Source organism: Carassius auratus, chromosome 44 (genome assembly GCF_003368295.1).
Source record: "Carassius auratus strain Wakin chromosome 44, ASM336829v1, whole genome shotgun sequence".
NCBI lineage: Eukaryota > Metazoa > Chordata > Actinopteri > Cypriniformes > Cyprinidae > Carassius > Carassius auratus.
In genome coordinates this window covers 12,188,300-12,212,343 of record NC_039286.1, presented here as the reverse complement: position 1 = coordinate 12,212,343, position 24,044 = coordinate 12,188,300, and the positions used below count along the sequence as shown (strand labels likewise).

The window sequence follows — 24,044 nt, the reverse complement described above, 5'->3', positions numbered from 1 at the left end:
ATCTGGCTTTATCGTTTGATTATGATCAACACACATACAGACTTCGATTAAACCACTCGATTCACATGGATTCGTTTTGCGATCTTTTTGGATCTTAAACATTTGGTTGCACAAACAGTTTGAAAGGAGTCAAATTATAAATTACATTCAATGAATTATAAATGCTTACGTGGAGGTCATGTGACAACACTATGACTTCTTGATGCCTAATGAGTGCTGTTCCACACACTAGTATTCACTGTACAGTAAGTACACTTCTACTTCATAGTTCTGGGTCAGGATGGCGGGTCGGAGGCGTTGTTCGGAACCAGCGCCCCCTGTGGCTCTCCCCAGAGACACCAGCAGACACATGGAGCACTAAAGCTTCCAACATGACCGCAAACAAGTTCCAGTCAAGTGTGTGTGTGTGTGTGTACAGGGAGCATGTTGTCCGTAGCCGACCGGCTGGAAAGTTGTGGTGGCTGAAATCAATGCACTGGCACTTTGAGGAGCGTCCGACAGATTTAGGTTGTCCCTGTAGGGTCCAAACCGCTGGAAAAAAAGAAAAACAACATCCTTCCATCCCTCCAGTGCACCAGGGAAAGAGGGATGCTATCTCTCCATCACCCCTGGGGAACAAGCGCAACACACTTGATAACCTCCATCCTGAATAACCCACTCGATACACACGTATCTATTGTTTTAACACTGGCCCAAATAAATGAACAAACATGAAATACTGTAGAGTAAACTATTTCATTACGTGATAATTAAGTCTGGTGCTGCTATGAAGGGAATCATTTGCACGGGACAACAATAGTATTAACCAACAAATATCAAATATTCCAAAGCGCCACAAAAAACACAAATACATCTGCATTGAGGTCAAGTTTTGTTTTCTAATTATTGTAGCCTATTATATGCATTTATTATAGTTACAGGTTATATATTTATATCATTTCTAGAAGTCTCTTCTGCTCACCAAGGCTGCCTTTATTTGATGGAAAAACACAGTGAATCATTTTTACGATTTATAATAACGGTGTTCAATGTGAAACTCTGTTAAACTGTGATTTATTTCTGTGATGCTCCGCTGTATTTTCAGCATCATTCCTCCAGTCTTCAGTGTCACATGATCTTCAGAAATCATGAAAATATTCTGATTTGCTGCTCAAGAAACATTTCTGATTATTATCAGTGTTGAAAAACAATTGTGCTGTTTCAAATAATCATGGAAAACGTGATTTATTGTATTTCTCAGGGTTCTTTGATGAACAAAGAGTTCAAAAGAACAGCATTTATTTGAAATATAAATATTTTGTAACATTATAAACATTTTTACTGGCACTTTTGAAGAATAATAGAATATTTAATATTATTAATAATAATATTTTTTTAATGATAGAGTAACTTATAGGCATTTTAACATGTCAGACTGTCTATAAAGCATAATGCCAGCAGTGTGATCAAATGTCTTCTGGAGCAGATGGCGGCTCTAGAGCTGAACTGTTGACCCCGTTGGCCCCAGTTATGACAGATCTACAGGATCCTGGAGAACCAGGGGATGCATTGGTTCATAGTGATCTGAAGGGAGCTCATCTATCTGAGTTTAGTTAGCTGGAGAACATAATCCCATGAGTGATGGAGGTGTGATACTGGATAAAAGCTCAAGACTTGCTGGTTTGGTCAGGACATGGACTGGCCTACGATCGTCATCACTGTGTCTCTGTGCAAGACACTCAACCTCAGGTTACTCCAGAGAGACTGAACCTGTGGTGAGTCATCTATTAGACACTTTAGATGAAAGCATTTGCTTTTACATCCAAATAATTATCAAAAATATGATTTGGAATAGATTTCTTTATGCATTTCTTACTCAAAGTCACTACACAGTGTGTTGAGGACTTTAAAAATGTATACTTTTATTCAGCAAGGACAAATTCAAATGATCAAAAGTTACAAAATATTCCGATTTCAATTTATGATGGGGTCAGTCTCCATGGAGTAACCTGACGTTAAGTGTCTTGATAACAGACACAATGGTGATAATTCATAGGTCAGTTCTTGTGGGAATTGAACCAGCAACCTTCCAGATATCAGCTCTGACCACAACACTAAACCACACCAGACCAGATCCTCTTGAAAACACTTCAGATTGATAAAAACAGCTCAAAACAGATGATATCTCTGAAGCAAAGATCTTGATAAAACTACCTGGAATTAAACCAAACTCAAAACTGCAAAAAATTCCCAGAAAACCAAATGCTGTTTAAAGGGTTAAATCATCATTTTCCTATCTCCATGTTGTTCCAAATCTTCCTCTAAGACTTACTTTCTTCAGAGAAACACAAAAGCAGCTCTACTACTCTATTCAATGACTACACAAAAATACAGCTCTAGAAAGCACTTTAGAAAACACACAAAAAAAAACTATAACTTTATCATACTTTGATTGTGCACTTTGAGAGTTTGGCACTAGTAATCACCACCTTTTTTTTAGAAGAAAATCAATAAATATGATAGTCAACTATTCCTTTAAGACTGAATCTCTCTTTACGGCACGCTGATGGTGTTTGCACCTAACGGTTCGACACATGAATGTCTGAAGACTGGCACTGGAGCGTTTTAGACTCCATTGCGTCATTGTGGTGACTGGCAACTCGCATCGGGACAAATTTCTGACAGCAGCTCTATATGACACATAAATAATCGCCAAAAACAATGTTTTTCAAAAAGTGCGACAACAATAGCAGTGCTTGTTGAAAATAAAATGTGTGATTCTACAAGCTTGCCATTGAAAGACATTAATGCATTAAGAAGAATAACGAGAGCGGCTTGCAAGATGTGCATTTTATTGATGTGTGTTTCCTGGGAATCAAACCTATTGGTAAAATATTTTTAAAAAATGATGGGAATCATAGCAAAAGATGACAAAACTACACATAAAAGTGGATCTGAGAAGTTCAATAAAAGCATCATCATGTCTGTAGATCATAAAGGTGCACTCAGGTAAAGCAATGCATTCTCTGGATCTGAGAAACCCGTGCACACCTCAGGTACTCGGTGTGTGTTAAAGGATCTGAACAGAACTACAAACGAGGTGTAATTAACTGGTGAGAGTGTCTGTGATATCCGTGTTCTGTGGTGTGACTTGCCTTTTGGGAAAAGAACTATTTCAAGACTGAACCCCGTGCACAGTGAGAAAGCCATCTGACATCTTACAGCACACAACGCCGCTAGAACGGAGAGATGTGCTGTCATTTTTAGACAGACTCATGTCTGTATAGGACTACATTTCTGGGTACAGCTGTTAGACACACTCAAACAAACATGAATATTTCAGAGAAGAACAGCCTTCAACCCACTGGAGAACTGAGAGATGATTACAGCAATCTGTTAATGACTGAATGAGATTCCTGAAGCCTTAAAAATACACTTATGTTTATGCTCTAAACAGATGTTTCATACAAAAACTGACATGCAATAAAATGCACAAATCACATTTAGTAATTACCATGATAGAGAGGAGAAAATACACAGCATATGCTCAGACAGGCTCCAAATAATGAGGAAAGCCAAAAAAACACAACAAATAACCTGCAATATTTGCAAATGCATATCAAGCTGCTGATAAACTAATATTACATCAGACTGACAATGCACAAACACACAGCTGTACATAATGTGCCATTATGCATCAGTCTGACAATTACATTCCAATGCAATTACTACAGATTAAAATAAATATATCATTTATAAAGACTATAATATTAAAAGTATTATGCATCTATTTCTTATTTAATAAATATACAGAATGTAAATCCTACTGTTGTTGTATTTCAGTACAGTGTAAAATATTCCTTCAATTTCAAATGCATCTTATTGATTATAGCATTTAGTTAGTTTTCAGTCTTCTGCTGCTCTCTAGTGGTCTTTATGAGTAATTGATTTAGACTTTCTTCACAAACTAGTTGCTTAAATCGGTACATGGTTAAATAACATGGTATAAAAACTCATATCGCCCTAACAAAGAGTAGCCTAATGAAACACAGTGAAGGTAATACCGTGTTACACTAATAGGCATATATATAGCACAGCCTACTACTTATATTAGCTGTGGTATTTATATTAAGTTTCAATGAATGCCATGGTGCCATGTTCAAAACATATTGTACGTTTGGTAAGAACATAAAACATACTTACATTATGACATGAGGTTACTGTCCGCTTCATGATTTCGGGGGAAAGAAAAAAAAATTTACACGGACGCACAATTTACACAGTGAAAGCGGAGCCGTTAGGATTTTCCCGCTCATCATGAATTTGAAATGATTTGGAGGTGTCTGGAATTGAAGGCTGAAAGGTCTATCAAAAAAAGGATTCAATTAATAATGATAAAATTGGTTATTTATTATTCGTATCTGCTAGCTAGAAGTTCTAATATTCATTGCCGATAGTAGTCGAATCTGAAGAAATTGTGAATCACGATTTAGATGTCATCACATGATCACATGTCCGCTGTGATTGATAGGAAGGCGCGTCCGAATCACTTCCTGTCTCCCGATGTTGTGCCAAAAAAATAAGATGGCGTCTAAAAGTTGCGGTTGGTGGTCAGTTTTTGTGTAAATATATCTGACCAACTTTTTGCACTTTTTACGTTATTTGTAGCTGGAAATAAGTAATGTAAATTAAAATATACACTTACTTATCACCATGGGTGGTTCTAGGGTGAGTGGAGATCCGGGGCTTAGCCCAGAAAAATCCATGTATGTGACTTTTTATTTTAATAAATCAGAAAGATTTACCTTGTTTAAAATATACAAAAACAATAAAAACAAAATTAAAACATTTTATTTAAAGTATTGAGGAAAATACATTTGCTTTTTGCAAACAAAAATTAAGAATTGCAAAACAACCGAAACAGCTTGAAAGCAATGATTTTGCAATAAATATTTTCCATGGTCATATCTATTCATTTATTTGCAACGCTGCTTTAATATAGCGTGTCAGTGTAGTTTGAGCTTGCAATACCATTTTCCCTTTGCTCTTCACTTTTCTGCACTTCTCTTTTTGTGGCACTGTTTTGACGTGGGGCCGGAGTCAATGGACGGGGGCGTGTACAACATGCCTCCATGGAAGTGACGTCATTGGCCTGAGACGCAGCTCACTGATCCAGGTCCGGTCATGATGAGCAGAGAGTTTCCAGTGGATCGTTTATTTTCATTCAGTAGCATTAAAACATTCATGTTTTCGTTTTTTTTATTTAAACTTTATTAACAAATGTATGTGTATTAGCAGTGTTTTCTCAAATTAAAGAAGTTGTTAACATGAACATCTGCTGTTTATTTCTCTCGATGTGCACACTTTTATAGCATTATGTGTATTGGGATCACAAATCATTTGAGTCAGTTCAGGAATTCGTTCGCGAATCATTTGAGTTAGTTCGGGAGTTCGTAGCGGGATCGCGAATCATTTGAGTCAATTTGGGGATCGCGAATCATTTGAGTCAGTTCGGGAGTTCGTAGCGGGATCGCGAATCATTTGAGTCAATTTGGGGATCGCGAATCATTTGAGTCAGTTCGGGAGTTCGTAGCGGGATCGCGAATCATTTGAGTCAGTTCGGGAGTTCGTAGCGGGATCGCGAATCATTTGAGTCAATTTGGGGATCGCGAATCATTTGAGTCAGTTCGGGAGTTCGTAGCGGGATCGCGAATCATTTGAGTTAGTTTGGGAGTTCGTAGCGGGATCGCGAATCATTTGAGTCAATTTGGGGATCGCGAATCATTTGAGTCAGTTCGGGAGTTCGTAGCGGGATCGCGAATCATTTGAGTCAATTTGGGGATCGCGAATCATTTGAGTCAGTTCGGGAGTTCGTAGCGGGATCGCGAATCATTTGAGTCAGTTCGGGGATGGCAAATCATTTGAGTCAGTTCGGGAGTTCGTAGCGGGATCGCGAATCATTTGAGTCAGTTTGGGGATCGCAAATCATTTGAATCAGTTCGGGAGTTCGTAGCGGTTTCGCGAATTATTTGAGTCAGTTTGGGGTTCGCGAATCATAGCTGAATATGGAAAGGCATTTTTAACTAATGTAGTAGCTAGTTATAATTACGTTTTCCACGCTTGTTTAGGTGTGAAATGTGAACTTGTATTTTTTGTTTTAATGATGTGCCTTTTAACAGTATCAAGTATATTCAAAAACTAAACAAATCGTGCCTAAAAAGTGCATGCATCTAGGCTAATGTAAAGTTACATGATGAAGTCAAACTAGTGAGCGTGTGCATTTTGTGTGCGTTCTTTCACTGCATTATTCGGTGTATTCAAATGAATTTATGAATGCATGTGAAAGATCACAAAATTCAAGATATGAACCTTTGTGCCAAAAGGGTTCTTTCTTATCATTATAGAACCTTTTTAGTATTAAAGGTTCTTTGGAGTTGAGTTAAGAACCCTGTGGTTCTATATATAACCCCAATGATCCCTTTCTTCTAACAGTTTGTTGTCATCACCAAAGTTCGTTCTGTTTGTTGTAGATCAGTGGTTCTCAATTCCAGTCCTAGCGTACTGGCGCTCTGCATATTGTCTCTCTTATTTAACACACAGATCATCATCAGCTGGTGAGAGCTCCACGCATGAACCGTGTTCAGAATCCGATTGGCTTGGTGCCTCCCTACACAGTGTTCATTGCTGGCTAGGGAAATTCATCCGTGAAATTCATCCGTGACATAGCCTATACCTCTTTAAAAAATTATATATATTAATTAAAAATTAAATTCATGCATTTACCAGACGCTTTTATCCAAAGCAACTTACAGTGCATTCAGGATATCAATTTTTACATACCATGTGTTCCTGGGAATCGAACCCCCAACCTTGCGCTATATAGCGCGGAGCTCTACCAATTGAGCTACAGGAACACAAATACATATGTTCTGGACTGTGGAGACGGCCATCTCATTAATATTTCTGATGATTTGATGTGAAAAATCACTCATCGTTATTATGATTGACCAGCAGGTGGCGCTGCAATACAGCGTGCAGAAGAACTGAGAACACAACCAGTCACTCAAAGATGGACTTTTACAAAAAATATACAAACACACTGTATTAATCTTGAATGTTTATTAACATTTTGAAGGGTTTTCTTTCTTTGGTTGTAAAGTTAAAATAGATAAACTGGTATTTAAGTACAAACAATATATATATTTATAAAAAAAATATATATCACCTTTAAAATTGCAAGAGTGTCTCACTACATATCAATACAGACCATTCTCGCTCGCTCAATCAAACTCTATATGCATCACATGATGAAAACATATCTCCTTATTTCCCATATAAATATCATTTCACTGTACCATGAAAATATTTAATCTAACCTTTATTAATCATAATCATACATTCACAAAAGAGAGTAAACTCTACTCATATGACAATCAGATGGTGAGGGTTTAATGTCCATTTTTGAATAAAAATGAGTCCCCTCAAATGTGGTAAATGATATAATTGGATATTTTTTTTAAACCTTTCAAAATAAACAAAATCCTTCAGTCCATAAAGGTTTATAAATTGTGCAAACCATCACATCAGACCTGAGGACATCATTCTGTGAATCAGAGCAGCACTTGCATGGCTTTACTGCACACTACACATTATTAACATTTATTTTCTTCGTCTCTCAACATGAAATAGAAATAATTTTAAAACAATTTCATTAAAATAATCTCAAAAAAAAATATTGCGTTTGTAAAGTTCATTTGATTCCCTGTCTGGACAAGCAAAACTAAACAATAACATATTTTTTAAAACCAATTTATAAACCGTTTATCATTTCTCACACCTGCAAATGTAAAGAACTGAAAGTCTAATGGAGGACCTGGTCTGTTATTTGGAAAGTCGTTTGCAGGATTCATCTGGAAAAACAAAACACAAAAATAACATTTAAAACGACAATGAAAACATAATTTTATGATTTAAAATGTTATATTAATGTTTTTTAACTGCAGCAGGATTGTGCCAGATTTAGATGAATAATAATAATAATAACCCTGAACTGCAGGCAACATGCATTTTTATTTCATTTAAGTAATCACACCACATAATACAATTGCTACTTTAAAGGAAATTCACCCCAAAAATGTTTTGCTTTAAATTTAATTGGAGAAAGCAATATTATGGATAGAGGACTTGTATTTAAGGCTGAAGTGACATCTTGAAGTTAAAAACATCTTAATGCTGGATTTGTTTAATCTTTTGTGTTCTCCAGATGTTCACTGATGGACTGGAGTGCTGTGGATTATTGTGATGTTTTTATCAGACTCTCATTCTGACGGCACCCATTCACTGCTGAGCAAGTGATGCAATGCCGTATTTCTCCAAACCTGATGAAGAAACAAACTCATCTACATCTTGATTGGCCTGAGCGCGAGCACTTTAAGCAAAATGTAATTTTTGGGTGAACTATTCCTTTAAAAGCAATACAAAAATAAGCTTTATATTTAAACTGTAAAGCACACATGCACAGGCTTTTCTACACGGTTTCTAATACTACAGTTATACATGCATTTAAGATGCATTTTAAAAAGTGCATCAGTGTGATTTCTTCATCCAAGGCAATCGAACCTCTCGAATTTAACTACTGTAATTCAGTGTGAATGCAGTTTATGCTTCATTTCCTGATAATAATTAGCTAAACAGTTTAGTCACAATTCTTTTTGAGGGTTTGTTTATTCCATTGTTGCTTTGTTTATATCTTGATGACGTAAGTTAGAAGCCACTGACCCACTTTTATGAATCGAGCCTTTGCTGCGCATTCATTGATGCCTCTGCGAGACACAAACGCTGCGCTCTCCTCCTCCTCCTCCTCATCTTCCTCCTGTCCCTCGTTCTCCTGCTCCCCCCCACGCCTCCCCTCTTCCATCCCGCCGTCCTCCGGCCCCGGATGAGGAGAGGAAGGGAGGGATGCTACGGCACAACCTTCAGAAGGATACTCACAAACTCTCTCCAGCTGGGCGTCATCGAAACACACCTTCACCTGAACCAGAGAAACAGAGAAGGACAGATCACAGTAAGGTCTTCAATATATGACCAGAAAAACGAATAAAAATTCAACTCATTATTAAGATGCAACTAAGACTGAGACTTTTATTTTGCATAACATCCCATTTCAATCAGATAAACAATACAAGGACAGATGTGAAATTGGGATTGCATATTTTTGTTTAGTTTGGGCTTATGAATAACATGTATGGCTATATGAGCCATTAAAGCCTGATTGATCGATTATGATAAACATAAAACACATGCATTTCTTTTCCTTTTACATTTTTTTGAGTTTTTAAACTAATATTAATTCCATTTTAAAATATTAGATTTTCAGGGCAGCAAAAATTTCAAACATGAGATACAACAGAAATAAGTCAGAGGACGTAATACAGAGAGAAAAGCAGCGCTATAAAGGCTAAAGGTTCAAATTAGAGTCTCTGACAGATTAAGAGACTACCGTCAGTCGTTCTGCAGAGGGCACATGGTAAATAACTACTATTGCTATTTCTGTAGCACACAGCATAGGAACAGTACAAGGTTTTCTGTATGCATGCACAGATCATCTTTTAGATTCAACAGAACGTTTAGTACACATCCAGAGCACTGCATGCAAGAAAGATCTTCAGAAACAACAGGCTGTTTAATGAACCCAGTCACAGAACAGAAAGCTGTCCCCAAACACAGTCAGCAAGTGTGAGCTATAAGAAGAATGAAGGTTAGATGTGGTCAGAGTGTAAACTAGGGCAATGACTGCTGGAGCAAGTAAAATGCAATGCACGAGCACGTGATATTGTCGGTTATATAGTATGAACTGAACCGGTAACCCTAGGCTGCTTTTGTTTTTATGCATTCTCTTCTGTCTGTGCTACAGGAAGTGACACAGATCTGAGGAGGAAGTAGCCAAAGAGTTGTCACAAGACTGCTTTAAAAACCCCAACATTTTGCAGCTACATAAAAGACACACTTTGTTAAAAATGCACACATCACCTCATGTGTACAGTTTAGCGTATCATGCTATGCTCTGCTATTAATGTGTTGCTTTTGTCACTTTCATTGGAAAAACTGATTTGTTGTTATTTACACTAATCTTAAAAAGTTTGAAATAATTATGCTTTTTTTTTTTTTACCGCAGATATTTTGTAAGCTAAAACTCTTTAATCTAAAATACTTACTTGTAGTCCTCATGAGATTTAAATTATTTTAATAATGTATCAAAATATTAACTTGCTCTCTTATGTTATGTTGGTTGGTCATAGAGGTAGACAAAAAATATTTAGTTTTTTAACAAGTGATTTATTTAATTATTATTATTATAGTATACATTTTTTATGATTTAATTCTCAGAATTGTTTTTATGAAGCCTTTTTAATTTTTATTAATATAATTTTATTGGGTTCCATTTTATTTTTTTAATGCTTATCTTAATATATTTTTCTTTAATCAACTTTATGTATTTCCCTTAGAAATCCCAGTTTCAGAAAGAAAACCTTTGATAGTATACTGTACTGTAGTTCATTAGCATAAACGTAGGCCATTTATTGCAATGTAGCAAATTTCTGTATTCTAATGTATAATATACAGTCACAGCTACACGTTTATCAGAACTGTAAAGTTGAGTAATACAACTATGTCATTTATAAAATGTAAAACTTTTTCCACTAGAATTGGAGCTGGAGGTGTTTTATCATCATAAATGCCTGTGTTCTTCTGTCTCAAGAGTCTGATTTCATTGTCGTCTTCTCTTCATGTTCATTTGACTCCAGTTCCTTGCAGAAGTCAGTGTACAGTATGTGGTTACACTGATCACCACAACGCAAACATACTGCTCTGTTTAACTGATATTAAACCCCTCACTGGAAGACAGGAGCAGGACCTGTGTGTGTGTTTCCAGAAGTGAAAGTTTCCATCATTATACGTGTTAGTGTTTTCTGCAGCTTGAGAGAGGAACTACAGACATATTGAGAGGAAGCCAAGCGTTCAGTATTCAGTGTTTCATGTGTATCAGCCTCACTGACATATTCTCAAATCAGATGCCTTCTGGTCACATCAGTGTTCTGGGTGTACCGTATTTCTATTTCTGTACTCTATTTCTACCCTACTGTAGCCTAAGAATAAAAATAAGGCATGACTGAAAGTAATGATAATGATAAAGTTTAGACAGTTGCATATCAATTAAGTGAACTCTATACTTGATTCAGAGAAGGATTCATCAGACTGATTGCACCAGAGTTTGTCTTTTGTAAGAATCAGACTGCATTGGTCGAAACTAAATAATGCTTTTTCCCGGGTCATTCCAGACTAACACACGTCTAGGTCAGACAGGACATTGTCAGGGTGAAAGGTACTGAAGAAGGCACGACTGCAATAGATTAACCACAGTCTATTCATAGATGCATGCTCTACTTTGAAGTTAAGTGTAATATCTCTATTTTTAAAGGCATGAGTAATCATATAAGTTTTGTTTTGTTACTCCCAAACAATGCGGAATGAATCATAAAGTAATTTTCTGATTTTCTATTTTTTTCACGCAGCATTTAAATGTGTAAACCCACACAGGGACTATTTTCACCTGCGGACTGTGATGGCGTGAGAGATAAGCCTAATCCAGGTTTAACGCTGAGCAACTGCTTTGGCCACAATCAAAGATGACAGAGATATTCTGACCTGACTATTGACAGATCACACCTTGATTTGATCAGGCTCTTCTCAAGTGCAATTGTTTCTTATTGAAATTAGAAATCCCACTGAAACACAACCGTTGCATTTTGATAGTTGTGTATTAATTTTATGTCATATCCCATATTTTAGAGTCGAATTGTAGCATGTTGTGTTTTGCTACTTGTGCATTCATTTTATAGCATATCCCATATTTAAGAGTCTAAATGTAGCAGGCTGCATTTTGCTAGTTGTGTGTTAATTTTATGTCATATCCCGTATTTTAGAGTAAAATTGTAGCATGTTGCGTTTTGCTAAATTGTGCATTCATTTCATAGCATATCCCATATTTAAGAGTCTAATTTTAGCATGCTGCATTTCGCTAGTTGTGCGTTAATTTTATGGCATATCCCATACTTTAGATAATAATTGTAGCATGCTGCATTTTGCTATTTGTGTGTTAATTTTATGGCATATCCCATATTTTAGAGTAAAACTGTAGCATGTTGCGTTTTGCTAAATTGTGCATAAATATTATAGCATATCCCATATTTAAGAGTCTAATTTTAGCATGCTGCATTTCGCTAGTTGTGTGTTAATTTTATGGCATATCCCATACTTTAGATAATAATTGTAGCATGCTGCATTTTGCTAGTTGTGTGTTAATTTTATGGCATATCCCGTATTTTAGAGTAAAATTGTAGCATGTTGCGTTTTGCTAAATTGTGCATTCATTTCATAGCATATCCCATATTTAAGAGTCTAATTTTAGCATGCTGCATTTCGCTAGTTGTGTGTTAATTTTATGGCATATCCCATACTTTAGATAATAATTGTAGCATGCTGCATTTTGCTAGTTGTGTGTTAATTTTATGGCATATCCCATATTTTAGAGTCTAATTGTAGAATGTTGCGTTTTGCTAAATTGTGCATAAATATTATGGAATATCCCATATTTTAGAGTCTAATTGTAGCATGTTGCGTTTTGCTAAATTGTGCATAAATATTATGGCATATCCCATATTTTAGAGTCTAATTGTAGTATGTTGCGTTTTGCTAAATTGTGCATTCATTTCATAGCATATCCCATATTTAAGAGTGTAATTTTAGCATGCTGCATTTCGCTACTTGTACGTTAATTTTATGGCATATCCCATACTTTAGATAATAATTGTAGCATCTTGCATTTTGCTATGTGTGCGTTTGTTTTATGGCATATCCCATATTTTAGAGTCGAATTGTAGCATGTTGCATTTTGCTAGTTGTGCATTTATTTTATGGCATATCCCGTATTTTATACTCTTATTGTAACATGTTGCACGCTCAGTTATTCTGATCTATAGGATCAGCTCGTCGTATAGATCATGCAAAAACATTAAAAATAAACACTCACCGCTTTCGGTGTCCCTTTGCTTTTTACCAAGCATGACCGTTCAAGGTTCTGGTACCCTCCAATCACCTCAATCTCTTCTGCTGTAGGATACCTCTTCTTCCCTGCCTCCTTGGTGCTGCTGGGAGCAGGGGTAGATATATGGCCCTGGGGGGCTGCTTTGGGCACTGCAGGGGTCCCTGTTGGGATGCCACCAGACGAGGCTGCCCCAGCAGGTTTTCTGGGCGTGATTGTGATGGTAGTTCCTCTCTTACCTGGTCTACCTGAGGCACTCCTAATGGAAAAGAGAGGCGGAGATGGAGATGAAGAGGGGGATGCGGTACAGGGAGAGGTTTGCGATGGAGAGCTTTGTTCTGGAGGCTTCTGTGAGTTTTCTGTTGATTCGGTGCTCCGGGAGTTGATTGTGAATGACCTGACCTGTTTAGGGGGTTGACTTTGGGCATTCAGTTGCGCTTGTGAAAATCTTGGATTTGGAGGCATTTGGGCTTTCTGTGTCTCTCTTAGTATGTCTGGTTTCTTCTGGCCTTCGGTTGCTCTGATCTCTGGCTCCACAAGTGGATAGGTCTCCATGGAGGGCTGTGCCATTTTGTCAGTGGGGTTACCACATCCTGCTTCCTGTTCCCTCAGCTGTAGTCGTCCCACCTGCCGCTGTACCATCTGAACCCCTGCCGACTCCATGCCCTGAGTTTTGTCACCGTCCCTCCCCTGATTCCACATCTTGGCAGTTACTGGCAGGATGTCCGGTGAAGGTGCTTGTCTGATGGGGTTGTATTTACCCTGAGGTCCGCTGTGTGGAGGCATATCAGCTGTCCTTTCACTGATACACACTGCAGTCCTGGACCCCACCGTCTTGAGGTTATAGATCCGGCTCATGGCATCCAACGAGTCTGAAAGTGTAGGGGAGGGAGAAAAAGGAGGAGGAAGATACTCTTTCTCTAACAACTCTTCCTTTCTTTCTCTTTCGTCTACGTCTGGTGTTCTCCAAGCGATGCACGTTCCACACTCCTCTACATGGCGTTGTGCATCTCTCTCTGCTTCCCTGGGGCAGATATCGCTCTCCGAAGCATCTCCGGCGATCTCCCCAGCTACTCTTTCTGTCGAAGCTGACTGCAAGAGCGACAGAGAAACAGGAACAGGAAGTTGAGGGTTTGACTTTGCCATGTCAACTTCCTGTGTGACGTCAAACAGGCTGAGAGTCTGTACTGTGGTTTCTTCCTGTTCTCTCACAGTTCCTCCTGCTTCTCTGCTGCCCTCATCTTTGCCATCCTCCCTATTTTTCTGTCTTTCCTTCTCTTGCTGACAAATTCTCTCTTTCAGAGATTCCTCTTGGGTCAGAGGTCGCCCAACCTTCCAGCTCTCTCTTCTCTCTACTTCTCCTCGATCTAGTTTGTCCCCAGCAGCGTGACTCACCCTTCTTCTTTCAGATGATATATTGACTCCATAGAATACAGTCCTAGGGATGGTGACTCCTTTTTGGGTGCAGAGTTTGCTCTGATCCAGTATAACAGTTTGTTGTGGGAGTTGTGAGGTAAAATGTAGTTCCTCAGAGGCTTGTTTTGGAAGGCTTTGGTAATGTTGATGCTCTTTTTGATCTTGGTTACTCATTCCACCAGAGATACTTTCATTGTCTCCCTGTGAAAACATATATCCTGCACTCTTGAGTTCTCCATCTAACTGGACTCTTCCTATTTTACTGAGCAAATCTTCTGTGTGTTGGGTAAGGACTGCTTGGCCAGAGTGTTGCCTTTGTCCATCATAGTCAGACATAGTCAGGCAACTGGAGTCTGAAGAGGGAGATATGTCACATCCAAACTGACTATCTGTAGGGAAATCTATAGTACTGTTATACGTTGGTGATATATATATCCCAAGGGATTGTTTTGAAACTGCATCAGTTTCCTTCTCTTGATTCAATCTCTTTTCAGATTCTGTTTTGGGCTCAATTTGGTAATCGGTTGATCTCTGCCGTAAAAGCGTCTCTCTCTCCTCTTGCCTCTTATCTCTATGTATCTCTTTATCTATCATTATCTCTCTCTCATTCTCCTCTCTCACTCTTTCTGAGCTGCTCTCCGTCCCATCTTGTTTGATAGGAACTCGTCGTGCAAACGTGGCCCCTTCAGGGTTTTTAACAGAGGCCAGAGTGAAGTCTTCTCTTCTGTCTAAACTTGAATTCCTTTCCTCTGTCTCTACACAAACAGATTTATTCCTCTTATTTTGTCTCTTTTCATGCATCACCTCATCATGTTTGAGTCGACCCCATCGCCTGGCGACTTTCGGTTCACTTCCTGATTGGTCGGCGACCCCTGTTTTGACCCTGCGTTCGGAGTACGACCTCTCCACCAGCTTAAAATCTGTCTTTTGCTTACAATCTCTGTCATCCTGTTGGCGAACCACGCGGTCGGAGAAGCTAAAGGAGCGTTTGGGAACACCCCTGAGCATCAGACTCATTTCAGTCTCTTCTGTACTCTGTTCCTCCTCCACAAACAGGTCTCCTGTGCTGTATCTGGCCCGGTTCTTGAAGCACTCCGTGCTCTTGGAGCGAATTGGAGGTTTTGGGTGTTCCCCAAACTTACTAAGCAGCTGACTGACCCGACCACTACATTCTGGAGCCCTCATGTCCTTGTGGTTCAGGACTCTCTTGGCTCTCTGATTGTCCGTCCTCGACACTAGTTGCATCTCTTTCTCTAAACGTTCGCTCCCTCTCTCTGGTATCCCTGCGGTCTCAGTTTCCCTAACCCCGTCCATCACGGGTGGTTTGATGATCAGTACTTCTGAAGCCCTTATTTCCGTCACGCTTCCTCCGCCGGCTAGAAACTCCCTCAAATCCATCCTCATCCTCTTCTGATCCTCCCTGACCTCCTTCTCTCTCAGATCCAGAACATTTTTGTCTTTCTCAATAATGATAATGTTGTGTGCCTGGATCGTGTGAAGACCTATGACTGGAGATAATAAGGACGTGTCAGTGTCTGCCTCTCTGATTTCTCTCCCAGTGCTTCTGTCTCGCTCTCTTTCCTCAATTTTACTTCCCATCTTCTCGACCCACATCTCTCTATCTCGTCCTCTCCAGATCTCCTTCTCTGTTTCCCTATTTCTTTCTCTCCCTCTATTATTGGCAGGGTTTTTATCCTCAGTCTCTCCATCTTTAAGCACCTCTTTCCCTCTGTTATCTCTCCTAAAGCTGTTCTCAGAACGGATGAAGGGGTTCTGCTGGATGGGGCTGATGGTGTCTTTCGTTATCTGTTTTTGCACTTTATACCCAGTCTGCTCAGTCTGGAGGTGATGTGTGGGTTTACTGTCCATCTGCTCTGTGACGATGTCCTCATTGATGCTCAGGATATCCAGAGTATCTCTCTCTTTCTCCCTCTCTCTTTCCTCATCTTGCTTCGCCCTCCTTCTCTGGATGATCCCTCGCTTCCAAGCCGGCATGCAGGCCAACCGCTCCTCTTCCTCCTTCTCTCGTCTCTCTCTCTCCTCCTCCTCTCTTCGCTTTCGCTCCAGTAGCAGCTGCTTCCATTCCGGTAAAGCAGATAGAGACATAACCACGGAGAACTCGATGAAAGACTGCTGTTGTACTGATCAGATCCTTTGCAGAAATACAGTTTTATCCAAAGACATCCATGAGTCCTGTCAAACCAAAACACATATGAGCACATTTGCAATTTTATTTATTTATTATGTGGTAAACATGCAGTTAACAGTGCAAATCTACTGTCAAAATAGATTTGAAGTGAAATGCAAGTCTTCTTGGTGTACAAATAAGTATGAATGTTTTCATTCATCAAGCATCAAGATTTTAGATTTAAAATTAATCTGAATGGAAAAGAGAAGGTTTGTTTATGGTACACTGAATGGTACCAAATTTTTTGCAATTAAAAACACATTTACATGCCGTTTTGCATGCAAACGTTTGCATGTTTAATAACCTGTTTAAATATAATTTAACAATCCATGCAAAAAGTAAAAAAAAATGTTTAAATTAAGCGTAGTGTTACAATGCTGTCCTTTTTTTGTCAATTCAACTATACCTCCATGGTGATTTGTTAGGTAAAAACGATTTGTTAGAAAATAAATGTAATTCTGTTCATGCTCCATGTTCAAAGTTGTTGATCTAAAGCACAATACTCCATAAATAATGTTTTTGCAAACCTTCAGATATTGTGATGTGACCGAATTCCTGATTCTCTGGAATAAAGATTTCCTCGTTTCCACGCGTGATGTTCATCTTTCCATTAGTGTAACTCCAAAAAAAAAAAAAAAAAAAAAAGTCCAGATAATTTTTTTCAGTCTTTGCAAAAGGGAACAAGCATCAGTTAATTCATATTTTCGTGATGCCGTGAACTGAAGGTCGGTATCGTGAACCGGAGCTGCATGTGTAGTAAATATTACCGGCTTTAGAGTCGCAGGACTGTAATCCCATAATTACATTAAACTCCAGCAGGACAATCACAGGCGCACACACCACAGCCTAAGAAAAGACGTTTAACTAAACTGCATCTCCTCCTCATCTGAGTCCCTGCGGACACCGGAGTTACAAGAGGTGACGGACGCACGGGGATTAACCGGTTACGCATGACGTCACAGTTACGCATACATTCACTTATCTCTTTATTATATTATACGATATATACATTTCACACATAGTTTTATGGTATCATATTAACTTATATACAAACGGTGAGCTGTTACTGCGAGAAACACTCTCTTCTATTACTTTATGCAAATTAATTAACCTTTTTAAACTCCAATGCACGTTGCAGCATTTTATTCAGCAAAGTGGTGTGATAAATCACATCACGTTACAGTAAAAAGTCAAGCCAATAAACAAAACTTATTTTATTTTAGACGTTTATTGACCATTCTGTGCCAAAATCTGAGGTCATTATATGTAAACACACTTCAAACACATTATAATTTTTTTTTATAAAATAAAAGTCATGTTTTGCAGTAGTATGACACCTAATTAATTGTGAAAAACACAGGAGGTAAGTAACACTGTTTATCCCATCTCTTGCTGACCTTTTGGTTTTGTGATCCTAAAATATTAGCAAAAACAGCAGTATTATATAAAACATGCCGTATATGCAAAACAGCTGTGGTACCAAATCCATCATAAAAGCAGAAGCAAAACAAAATCTGTCCTTTTCTCCACATGTAAGCGTGTGTTTTGTGTCCTGAAACCAAAATACATGAGACCCTCCTCTCTGTCATACAACTCAAAAATACACAATAACCTTATTCATTTCTGAGATGATAACAGGACAGCTGAATTACACATTAGAGATTTTGAAACACTGCTGTGTGAAGCTTTGAAACCTTTGTGAATCATTTGTCTTGAACCAGTGCATATCAAACCAAAGTCACATGATTTCAGTAAACAAAGCTTTCAAAACATTTCAGAATGACACAGAAACCAGTGTCTATAGCTTACATGGTCTCAGATCATTTGCATACTTTTTTGAATAACACATTTATATAATAAACTTGAAGGGTTGTAGATAATATTATCTTATTAGTCTGATAAACCACACTCTACAAATGTAATAAAATAGCACACATTACACAGACACTTCATATCTAATGGTGTTTGATGATGTGTTAATTGTATTTAATAGATTATACTTTGCAACTGCTTTGTAAAAGGTGTTTCATGCATATTTGGCCTGAGTTTTCAATGCATTTATGTGTGTTGTTCAAAAAACTTCAATTCAAAGTTTAGAAAAGCTTCATTTCAATATTAAAAATGCATGAGCTCACATGAAAACAGATGCAGCAGTGCATGGAAATATGCAATATGCTGCATTTGTTGATGCATTGACGCATGCAAACTCTAAATGCACAATTAATAGTGTATACTTTCCACTATTTTCATTCCAAACATATATTTGATTGTAATGGTGAGACACGAGCATCAACAAAAGTAAAAAAAAAAAAAAAAAAAGTGAGACTATTAATGAATAAAGATGAAAACAAATTGGTTTTGATTATAAAACGTGAAAGTTGTTGTAGTCAACAGTACAATTTTAGTTGTGCATTTGTGTACTGTTCAAGAACAACAATATTGTCCGTTTAAGAGGCTTGTGCAACAAAACTACATTTCCCATCATTCCCTGTAGCAGCACTAGAATGATTAGAATGCACAGATGAGCCCTGATACATACTACATTTGTTTAATTTGTTGTTTATTCGGTTACATTAGTGGTCAAACTACCTGAATTTGTTAGAAAGAAGAAGAAGTAAAAGCTTTTGAACTTATGCAAGTTGTTGTAGTTCTGATCGCTGCCCTCTAGTGGAGAAGAGAAGAGCTGCAGTTTTCTTTGCAGCTAAATGCTTCTCAGAAGATGTGAGATGTTCTGGAGGCTTGTGAAGATCATTCCTCCGCTGAGGAACAGTGAAAGTAAAGTTTCTGGAAACAAAAGCTCCTCAAAAGATCCTGAGGATCAGATTTGAGACTCTAAAACATGATTGATGGAGAATCAGGTAAAGCTGAGCTGCTTCAGTCCAGGAAGAGTTCATCTTGAGATATTACTGACCTTATTCTGACCTTTACTTGATCACAATCAGTCAAGATTTGTCACGAGAGGCTCCAGCTGAAGCTTTAGGAAGAGTAATAAAACAGCCGGGACAGGATATCCCAGGGTGCATTGCGCACTAATCACAGGCAGAGGGCGCTGGTGACCTGCCAATAGTGCATCAATATCTACAAACAAAACATGAATATAGTTAGAGCAGAATATATTTTATTCTCAGTCAGGTAGTTAAGTACAAAAGTTACTTTGACATAAAATATACATTTTTTAAAACATTGAAAACACTTTGATGTAGATGATAATGAAAAGTAAATGATAAATGTAATATAATTGAATACCAAATTGATTCAAATAATAATTAAATATTTTATTGAAATAATAAATACTTAAGATTAGGATAAAAAAATATTTGTTTGAAATAAAAATAACATTTTAATAAATTAATTTTTTGAAACTCTATTAATTCTCCTGTCAGGCTGTTATTGAATTATTTCAGACCACAAGACTGTGCTTGAGACTGAAGAGTACCAGAGGGACAACATCCACGTATTCTGCCTTCAGAACCACTCCGCCCTTCAGAGCCAAGGATCAGGACACAGAGTCTGAGAAAACAAAGAGACAAAACACGATAAAAAGATCTTCGCCCAACGTGGGGCTCGAACCCACGACCCTGAGATTAAGAGTCTCATGCTCTACCGACTGAGCTAGCCGGGCTGTGCGTATCTGACGCACACATTCTATAATGACGGGATGACGTACATGTGCGTGCGTAAATTAATGCAGACCAATTATGGAATAAAACGTAACTTATTATTTAATTGGATTTTTTTTTATTATAATAAGTTAATAGCATTTAAAATCAATATTTTTGAAAAGTCAGCTCAAACTCGAAGTTTGGGAGTTCGTAGTGGGATCGCGAACCACTTGAGTAAGTTTGGGGATCGCAAATCATTTGAGTCAGTTCGGGAGTTCGTAGAGGGATCGCGAATCATTTGAGTCAGTTCGGGAGTTCGTAGCGGGATCGCGAATCATTTGAGTCAGTTCGGGAGTTCGGAGCGGGATCGCGAATCATTTGAGTCAATTTGGGGATCGCGAATCATTTGAATCAGTTCGGGAGTTCGTAGCGGGATCGCGAATCACTTGAGTCAGTTTGGGGATCGCAAATTATTTGAAGAAGTTCGGGAGTTCGTAGAGGGATCGCGAATCATTTGAGTCAGTTCGGGAGTTCGGAGCGGGATCGCGAATCATTTGAGTCAATTTGGGGATCGCGAATCATTTGAATCAGTTCGGGAGTTCGTAGCGGGATCGCGAATCATTTGAATCAGTTCGGGAGTTCGTAGCGGGATCGCGAATCACTTGAGTAAGTTTGGGGATCGCAAATCATTTGAAGAAGTTCGGGAGTACGTAGCGGGATCGCGAATCATTTGAGTCAGTTCGGGAGTTCGGAGCGGGATCGCGAATCATTTGAGTCAATTTGGGGTTCGCAAATCATAGCTGAATATGGAAAGGCATTTTTAACTAATTTAGTAGCTAGTTATAATTACGTTTCCACGCTTGTTTAGGTGTGAAATGTGAACTCATATTTTTTGTTTTAATGATGTGCCTTTTAACAATATCAAGTATATTTAAAAACTAAACAAATCGTGCCTAAAAAGTGCATGCATCTAGGCTAATGTAAAGTTACATGATGAAGTCAAACTAGTGAGCGTGTGCATTTTGAGTGCGTTCTTTCACTGCATTATTCGTGTATTCAAATGAATTTATGAATGCATGTGAATGATCACAAAATTCAAGATATGAACCCTTTGTGCCAAAAGGGTTCTTTCTTGTCATTATAGAACCTTTTTAGTATAAAATGTTCTTTGGAGTTGAGTAAAGAACCCTGTGGTTCTATATAGAACCTCAATGATCCCTTTCTTCTAACAGTTTGTTGTCATGAAGTAAGTTCTTAGTCATATACTCTTAGAAAAATAAGTACAAATGCTGTCACTGGGGTTGTACCTTTCCAAATGTACAATGTAATAGTGATGAAAATATCAGCTCTTTTTTGTGATCTGGTTAATTTGGATTAGTTCAGCAATAAGGACGGGCTTTTTCAACATGCAAACGAAACGGCAGTCCTTGTTTAGTACCACTTCTGGTTTTTATTCAACTTGTTTCTAGGCAAATAAGAAGAAAATCAAAGTGCAGAAAATGTTACAAAACAGTGTGTTTATAATTATGACAATGCATTTAAAATAATATGATAATAAACACCAGTTTGCAGTATCCGGCAGCATAACTAGTGGTTTTATACTGCTATGAATAACTGGAAATGAATGAAACCGGAAGCCTCACACATTTAATTTACAACAGCCTAGCTTATTATACATTAAAAATAAGCTTAATAAATTAATAAACAAATTTAGCAATGCTACTTTTGACCTGCATTATTGGTTTCTTAAATTATACAATGCACTTAACATTTACAGAATACGATAACTTCATATTTGGTCTAAAAGCATTGTACTGATTTAACGCTGTGTTATTGTGCGTAGAGACACATCACTGTAAATGTTATGCAGAAATACGTTGACAGAATCCTCGGCACATCTGCTGGCTCTGAAGACAAGTTACAATCAAACAATGTTCAGATGGCGAAGTATCTGTCTTCGTTTAACAGCAACCAGGATCAGAAAAAACACAGACAGTCCAACCTGGACAACCTGAAGCTCTTCAGGTAGAAGGCAGGGATCTGGGAAGAGAGCACACATTATTCATATTTTTATAATATTTATTTTTTTATTATTTTAATTAACTCAGTGTTTAAAGATTTTTTATTATAAAGCTTTGAGCCTGATTCTTTAGAGGATAGTATAGTGTAGTATTTTAATTTAGTATTAATATGCTGTTCAAATCATGATTATCATTATCTGCATAAAAGATAATATTAAATAATCACAAAAATAATATGTGTGTGGCAGCAATGCATCACCGTATTTTTCCAACTCATTTTTTTTCGGACTAGCGTTTTATCTTTTACTTGGATGTTATTAGTTGCACTGAGTAAACACAGCTAGATAAAACTAAAACTGTGTTGTCTTCATTTCAGACTGCAAAGTGACAAAATGTAATTATATTAAAGGGGGTGTTTTCTATACCCAGATGAAATCAAATTTAACTCCTCCACCATGGTAACATCAGATATGCAAAAATCATTCATAATTTGGGATCCTCAGTGTTTTGGCATCATGTTGATGCTACGTTTGGCATCAGTGTTTAGTGTGAATTTCAATTTAAGGCACATTAGGAACCTCAAAAACACCAAGTTTTTGTGAAAGATTTTGTAAATCCCTCAGTAGCTCCTTACTTTACTTACTATGTTCTTCGGTGTCATCATTTGTGTTATTTAGTTTTCCCTTTGAGCCTGTTTTTGCAGATGCTGTAGAGGAGACTGAAAGGTTTATCAAACAGTTTAGCATCAGTTTGCTGATCAAATCGTGATGCATTTTTAAAATAATACATCCAGTGAGCTTCTCCCACCTTTGACTTTCACCATGATCAATATTTCTCCTTCAGAGTCCAGAACCTCATATGTTCCTGCGTCTCTGGCTGTAAAGTTACTAATGATCAGGTTTCTATCTGTGATGCTGATTCTTTGGCTCTGAATTCCTTCACTTCTGCTCCAGACCTTCATCCACTCTGTGCTTCTTCTGCTCTGATGCTGCACTTTATCAGCTTCTGACAACAGAACATCTAACTTCAGCTGCTCACCCATGTTCACAGAGACCTCATCTGAGGACAAACACAAATGCATTAATTATTATTTTAATCTATCAAAACTAAGCATGATGCTGATGTTTGATCAGTTTTGACTTTACCATCAACACAAAGTTGGTAAATCTTGATTTGTGGCTCCAAGCCATTATTGTAATAGATTCTCAAAGTGTATTTCCCAGCGTCACTGAAGATCAGATTCTTGATGACGACGTCACAGTTTCCTTCTTTAAACACTCGTCCTCTACATTCTTCAGTCTCACACACATCTATGATTCCTGACCGACTCAAAACAACATCAGGAATCTCACTGCCCTCATATCCACAGGAGAATACAACCCTGTCACCCTTTATCCCTATCACAAGTATAGGGCTGGTTTCTGCACAAAAACATTAATAAAAAGACAGAAAATATTCACATAATTATTTGTTCCATACTGAAAAATGCGTTAATGTATCCCTGAACAAATAACTAACCAATAACAAAAAAAGAATCAATCAATCAATTAAAAAAAAAAATACACAGTTACAATTTCCAAACAGAGATGCAGTACTGACCGCTGAAAAGACAAAACAGCAACAGAAGATTCAAGAGATGAGGCCTGTTCAGAAAACAGAAGAGCTGATTTATGTGCCAGATACAGATGCTTTCCTGAAACTAATACCTTTTTTTGTGTTTCATTTCATATTCAATG

General features: G+C 37.8%; 2 protein-coding genes and 1 non-coding gene across 4 annotated transcripts in view; all 3 read right to left on the bottom strand.

Moving 5' to 3' along the window:
• Positions 1 to 7,083: 7,083 nt before the first annotated feature.
• On the bottom strand, positions 7,084 to 17,329 carry LOC113062542 (trichohyalin-like). Its single transcript, XM_026232449.1, has 4 exons — positions 17,213 to 17,329; positions 13,070 to 16,690; positions 8,758 to 9,010; positions 7,084 to 7,889 (listed from the first exon to the last, which is right to left on the bottom strand). The coding sequence occupies exons 2-4, from the start codon at positions 16,601 to 16,603 to the stop codon at positions 7,861 to 7,863; spliced, it is 3,816 nt and encodes a 1,271-aa protein (XP_026088234.1). The 5' UTR covers positions 16,604 to 16,690; positions 17,213 to 17,329; the 3' UTR covers positions 7,084 to 7,860.
• Positions 17,330 to 20,234: 2,905 nt separating this feature from the next.
• trnak-cuu (transfer RNA lysine (anticodon CUU)) lies at positions 20,235 to 20,307 on the bottom strand. The gene has a single exon. It is a non-coding gene; the product is annotated as a tRNA-Lys (tRNA).
• Positions 20,308 to 21,770: 1,463 nt separating this feature from the next.
• LOC113062010 (uncharacterized) overlaps positions 21,771 to 24,044 on the bottom strand; it is a 2,805-nt gene continuing 531 nt past the window's right edge. The window contains exons 2-6 of one of the 2 annotated variants that reach the window (XM_026231509.1): positions 23,908 to 23,951; positions 23,454 to 23,729; positions 23,116 to 23,367; positions 22,952 to 23,014; positions 21,771 to 22,327 (exon numbers count right to left, since the gene is read on the bottom strand). In XM_026231509.1, the coding sequence (XP_026087294.1) occupies positions 22,212 to 22,327; positions 22,952 to 23,014; positions 23,116 to 23,367; positions 23,454 to 23,729; positions 23,908 to 23,951 (751 nt within the window). In that variant the 3' untranslated portion in view covers positions 21,771 to 22,211. Of the gene's footprint in view, positions 22,328 to 22,951; positions 23,027 to 23,115; positions 23,368 to 23,453; positions 23,730 to 23,907; positions 23,952 to 24,044 lie in introns of both variants that reach the window. The other variant, XM_026231508.1, reaches the window with a different exon arrangement.